Here is a 6,010-nt window from a genome sequence, read left to right on the forward strand (position 1 = left end):
GTGCTGTTTTTTCTTCTTTCTCTCACCATAGATTTTAAGGTATTTGCAGTTGAAATATTTTACACCTTTCAAACCAAAAATGCAACTCAGAGTGCTGCACAAAAGAAATATGAGTGCACAGTTTAAATTAGACCTGTCACTGACAGAAAAGAGATGTGTGCACCAAGGCTAGGATCCAGACTTTAAACCCAGCTGGGGTACATTCAGGTTAGAGAATAGGATTTATTATTATATTTATTGTCACTGTACAGTTAAGTACAACGAAAAGTTAAAGGCAAAAGTTGTGTGTTATTTTTATGATCCACGTTTACTTCTTTGGACACTGTACCTCCCCTCTGGGAGGGAGGGGGGGTGCTTACTTTTGACATGTGGCTCTTTGATTTTGTTGTTTTGTTTCCTAGTTGCTGTGGAACAGATAACAGCCGTGTCAGTTATTTAATCTGTAATTACACACTGTAAATGGGTCAACAACATCCTGCTTCACACGTGACAAATGAAAGACTTGAATAAATGAATGGAGAAACATAACGAATATACATGCTTCCATACTGCTGCACCAGTATGTTAGACGATGCTCTCCACCACCGTCATCAAATGAGGGAATATGTTTTGTAAGGATGGTGTTCATCCCTCCAGTAGAGTTCAGGGACTTCTGTTCTGGTGGCTCATGGTGGCAAAACACCTCACTAAGATACTTGATGTTGGGATTTAATTTGTCACCTGTCTGTAAATAACAAATCCATCCATTATCTATACCGCTTATTCTGTTAAGGGTTGTGGGGGGGCTGGAGCCTATCCCTGCTGTGGGGTACACCCTGTACGGATTGCCAATCCAACACAGTAACTACTAGAGTCTTTAACAATACCAAAAGGCCATTAAAAACATAGAATGACAGTAAGTATCAAGCATCTATTCTCTGAACAGTTTATCTCTCATTCCTCAACCTTGATAAGACTTTAAAGAAAAACAACAGGAGCAGGAAGTGGTGCCATTTAATTCATTAAATCTGATGAGCTGTTATAGATGGTTTCACATGTATCATTAAATTTTATGACCCATAATCTTTGATGATAGTAGGTGGAAGGATTTATCCAAAACAACCCCAGATAGATAATTCACTGTATATAAGAGCTGGTGTTTCTCTTGTTGAGCAGAACACCTCCACACAGGACGGCTGAAGCTACGAGCTGACACTGAGAAGAAAGAAGATAATCCTGCAGCAGGTTTGTTTCAGATCTCTGCTCTTCTCTGCTCTGCAACACCTGCATCACCTCCACCATGAAGATACTGACTGTGTCTCTACTTGTCTGTGCCTTGATGGCTCTGACCAGAGCTGCTGGTGAGTAGACTCGTTTACTGAGGAGTTCACTGAGCTGAATTTTAGATCTTTTTAATACCACATCCAATTAAATTTTACTGACATTTATATTGCATTTTGTCAGAACAGAAGTATAACTGTTTGTCAAATCTCCAGTTGTTCCAGAGGCAGAACCTGTAGACAAGACTGAACCATCAGTTCAAGAAGGTGAGCTGGTCATTTTGTGTGTGTGTTTTTGTGTTTTTGTGTGGAGTAGAGTAACAACAGCAGATGAAATGAGTCACTAAAATCTCGGTCAAATCTCCAGTTGTCCCAGAGGCAGAACCTGGTAACAGGACTGAACCATCAGTTCAAGAAGGTGAGCTGGTCAATTTATCAGATTTTACGAAATACATTGTGGTTCAGTTCATTGTTTTGGTTTTAAAGCTCCATTTCAGTCTGCAAACTGTTTCAGTGATAATACGCTGGTGTTGTGTCACTACTTGTTTCTGCTGCCCCCAAGAGGCCAAAAACCCCTAAAACAATTAATTTAGGTTTAACTCCTATAGATGATGGTGGTAATATGCTACACACACCTTCATCGTCACGATGGTGTCCTGACATATTTTTTAAGCAAATAGCAGAGAGACTATTTATGAACAATTGTTCTAGGTAAAAGCAGTGGTACCATACTGTAAAAAATATTTCATCACAAGTAAAATTTCTGCATTGAACATGTTACATAAGAAGTTTGTATCATTAACAGTATTTACATAAGCTATCAAAAGTGAAAGTACTCCATTATCAAGTTGATGCTGCACTTCCTCAGGTCCTCAGCAATACATCTTTAAAGTTTGAAGTTGATCAGATGAGTGGTTGTTGAGAAAATTAAAAGACAGACAGACAGAGATTCTTCCATTTATAGTTGATGCTGTAGCTCTGGTGCATCAATCAGGACCTGTTTCAGTACCTTCCATGTTCAGTTCTTTTCTACATTTGTTTCCAGGAGAGAGTCATTCGATGGAGACATACACGGTCTGTCCCAGTGGTTGGACTGGTTTCAGTGGTCGCTGTTTCCTCTATGTTCCAACACCCTTGTCCTGGGCCAATGCTGAGGTAATCAGGATAATTCCTTTTTTGTCTCTTTGTAGTCTGATTCATCCTGTTTGCAGTCAATGCATAACATCATTTTTGGGGCTTCATACACGCAGCTTCACTTTCTCTGTCCTCTGTAGAGAAACTGTCAGAACCGTGGTGGAAACCTTGCATCAGTGCACAGCTTCAATGAGCATCATGTGATTCAGAGCATGATATGGAGGCTCACTCACACATATCCACTCACATGGCTCGGAGGCTACGATGCAACTCAGGTTTGTTATTGATTACACAAAATCTAAAAGTTACAAAATGAAAAGTTGGTGGTGATGGAATAGTACTGAGTTGAATTGTATTCTGCTCCTTCTTCCAGGAGGGAACTTGGTTCTGGAGCGATGGTACACCTTTCCGGTTTAACTTCTGGTCTCCAGGAAACCCTAATAATTATAGAGGGGGACAACACTGTTTGCAAATGAACTATGGAGGTAAATTATGCAGATTGTTCTACTGTAAAAATAAGTCAAAGACTGCAGTAAGTGGTTACACCATTCAAAAAATAATTATGTTCACTCTCAAATATAAGATAATCACCACTTTTTCAAAACCTAATTTGAAGAAAAAATACAGTCTTATACTTGGGTCTATATGTGTATCGTGTGTTGTATTAATGTTTTTGTTGTGCATGAAATGCTTCCTCAGTTTTTACCTAGTTTTCTATGCAAAATTTAAAAGGAAAAATCAAGAATGTGGCCTCATTGGATGGTTCATTGTTTGACTAACCTCCCTCTGTGTTTTTACAGATCATAAGAAATTTGATGATGACTTTTGCTCTTACTCCAGACCATTCATCTGTGCCAGAAAGCGGTGATATCTCTTTGGATGCAGCACTCATCGTACTCACTCACATACTTCTTTCCTGTTGCTGTAACACTACTTAAAGAATATAACCTTTCAGGGGAAATGTGGGTGAAGGGATGTAATTTCTCTCTTCTGAATCAAATTGCTGAAAACCTATTAAAAGACTAATTAAAGTTTTAATGTGAGAAAATATGCGTGTTAATAAGGTTTGTCTCGTGTTTGCTAATCTTGGCTCCAAACCCCCGACAACCTTTAAAGGATAAGCAGTATGCTGTTGCTGATGAATGGAAGGATTTGTTAGTGTGCTTTAACAACAGATTTATTATTTCACACTTGACACACACACACACATATATATATATATATATATACCTAATATGTTCAGTATCAGTATTTTACTCTGATCTTTCTTTCTCTTTGTGTGTATTGTTCGTAAAGCTGGTGTGAGACAGGTGAACTTTCTCTCAGAGGTCAGCTGACGGACAGCAGCCTCAGCAGGTATTCAGAACCAGGTTTATGTTCACTACTGTATGTTTTCTTTCCCACAACAACCTTACCGCGTTTAATACAAATCCCATTTACACCTAAAACTGTACATACTGTCTCTATACGGCCTATACAGTTTAGTTTAGAACAGCAGCAGTTTTAGTTTCATGTCAAACTGATTCAAATGACCTGTAACTAAAAGTGGTGCGAATTCAAATCACCTGAACACCTGTCTGGTCTGAGAGCTGCTGAAGGGAGCCACAGCCACTGTCTTTTCTGATCAAAGGTTTTTTATTAAACAGAAGGGAAACAGATGATATAGGTGTGTAAGACGAGTCCATACACAAAAGGCCTCTGGGAAGAATAGTCACTTTCTGCAGCTTGTCTGTCGTCCGTTCTCTGAAAAGTCCAGGACCAGGTGAAAGGGGCAGGGATAGAGTTAACCAGTCAAAGCAGAGAGCGTTCTACAGCATCATGGTCATAATGGCAGTGCTCTTGTTGTGGTTTGTTGGGAGTCTAGTTAGCTTTGCACTGAGCGTCACAGAAGGGGACTAGGTTTCAGGTGTCTGAAGACGATGTCTGGATTCATGTTCTCTCTGCCCAGTGGTCTGGTCTTACCTCTGCTGTTTCTACACAGAGCAGGAAAACTGCCATGTTGTTCATACAGTACTGAATAAGGACAATGATTAGATTAGAGCTGAACAGGTTAAATTAGATTTCATTGAATTAGAGGAAAAAATAGTGTAAATCAAGTGAATAACACTGATCATTTTGATTCTTCTGCTGGGAAACCTCTGGTCCTCTCATTCATGTGGATGAAAACAATAACCATGTAGTGTTTGTGCTTTAACCTAACCAAACCTTAAACACTGGGTTTATTTTTGAAGCTGTGATTTTTAATGGTGAAGATCGTTTCTCATTTGGAGAACATACGTTATTACATTTTGTATTTTGGAACCAATCCCATCTGACGTTGGATTAGAGGTGGGTACACCTTGGACTGGTTGCCAGTTATTGTCAGACACTAACTGCAGTCACAGGTGGAATTAAAATATCACAAACATGCAAACAGAAACACTCACCTGCTTTGATTTATATGGTGATGCTGTGTTCAAATAAAGGAATAAGTGCAGGATATTAAGGACACTGAGTTTCATCACTGAGTGATGAATTCATAGAATGTATATTTGTTTTTCTATGTCAGTGTCATGTGATCTGTCACTAATTGTTTATCAATAGCTTATTCATTTGTCAGTCAGTCAATGTCATCTTGTTTTTTTATGCAAATAAAATATTAGATATCAATTTGAATTCAACTTGGCCGGAGGCGGAGTGAGGCTGCTCTGTAAAGCCAGTACAGTGAATCCTCAGACACAGGAGTCCACAGAGGAAAGACACAGAAGAAGAGGCTGATCAGAAACAAATACTGAGAAGGTTGGTGGTTTTATTACTGTTAATTATCATCAGCTTCTTAAATCTGCAATAGTGAGGACAGCAGTGCAGGGAAAATAAGTGTCATTGTACTGTTTGGACATTTAAACAGTTTGTACAGTTGATTGTATTTTCTGATTTTTTAACAGACTCTGTGAAATGATTTTACACATAAAGGTCGGTTTACTCAACACTGAATAGATAACGCTGGAAATGTTACCATGGTTACACTGAGTTAGACCTCAGACTTCAAATACGTGACAAAAAAAAAACAAGCGTTGTAAACTGGGAGCAGGTAATTTTAAAGAAGTGGGCACAGAACATCTGATAAACGATACTCAAGTTGCATTATGGGAGATGTAGTGCAACACTAAATCACTGAAGTGCCCCTGTAATTTTAGAATGAGATTTTTAGGTGAATAAAAATAGTCGTAAAGGATAATGCTGGGATTTTTTAACCTTATTTTATATGTTGTTGTGTGTAAATGATTGATAGAGACAAAAATCTTTGGAATCTGTGCAGTATTGAGCAAGAACATTGTACCTGCTGCAGTGTAATCCAATGGGCATTTGTCCACCTCAAAGGACGTCCACTAAAGTGCTTGTTTTTGCCACTGACAGACTCAGATTGTTATAAGTGTCTGACCACATTGTGGATTCAATTCCTACAGGGACAGAGCTTTTTATTAACGAGTAAGATCCTTTGTCTTTAACCAGAAACGTCTCTATATATCACTACCAGACTCCATTGATAAAACCAGTAATTATACCTCGAGAAACACAAAGTTGCTGCAGCTTATAGGATGAAGACACATGCAATAAATTTAATTTATAAATGTTCT

General features: G+C 38.6%; 1 protein-coding gene across 3 annotated transcripts; it reads left to right on the forward strand.

Moving 5' to 3' along the window:
• Nucleotides 1-1,155: 1,155 nt before the first annotated feature.
• LOC108873685 (ladderlectin) lies at nt 1,156-3,474 on the forward strand. Of its 3 annotated transcripts, XM_018661988.2 has the most exons (7): nt 1,156-1,340; nt 1,476-1,526; nt 1,627-1,677; nt 2,305-2,414; nt 2,534-2,668; nt 2,767-2,878; nt 3,194-3,455. In XM_018661988.2, the coding sequence occupies exons 1-7, from the start codon at nt 1,280-1,282 to the stop codon at nt 3,259-3,261; spliced, it is 588 nt and encodes a 195-aa protein (XP_018517504.1). In that variant the 5' UTR covers nt 1,156-1,279; the 3' UTR covers nt 3,262-3,455. The 3 variants fall into 3 exon arrangements, with proteins under 3 accessions (XP_018517504.1, XP_050931557.1, XP_018517505.1); XM_051075600.1 differs by lacking the exon at nt 1,627-1,677 and having other exon boundaries at nt 3,194-3,474; XM_018661989.2 differs by lacking the exon at nt 1,476-1,526 and having other exon boundaries at nt 3,194-3,460.
• The last annotated feature ends 2,536 nt before the right edge of the window (nt 3,475-6,010 follow it).

This window comes from Lates calcarifer, linkage group LG14, assembly GCF_001640805.2.
Source record: "Lates calcarifer isolate ASB-BC8 linkage group LG14, TLL_Latcal_v3, whole genome shotgun sequence".
Lineage (NCBI taxonomy): Eukaryota > Metazoa > Chordata > Actinopteri > Centropomidae > Lates > Lates calcarifer.

Bases quoted from the DNA above. Each gene is read 5' to 3' on its own strand.
- LOC108873685 (XM_018661988.2), top strand. From the start codon at position 1,280: ATGAAGATACTGACTGTGTCTCTACTTGTCTGTGCCTTGATGGCTCTG. The intron at 1,527-1,626 runs GTGAGCTGGTCA...TCAAATCTCCAG, and splicing joins TGAACCATCAGTTCAAGAAG to TTGTCCCAGAGGCAGAACCT. The intron at 2,879-3,193 runs GTAAATTATGCA...GTGTTTTTACAG, and splicing joins TTTGCAAATGAACTATGGAG to ATCATAAGAAATTTGATGAT.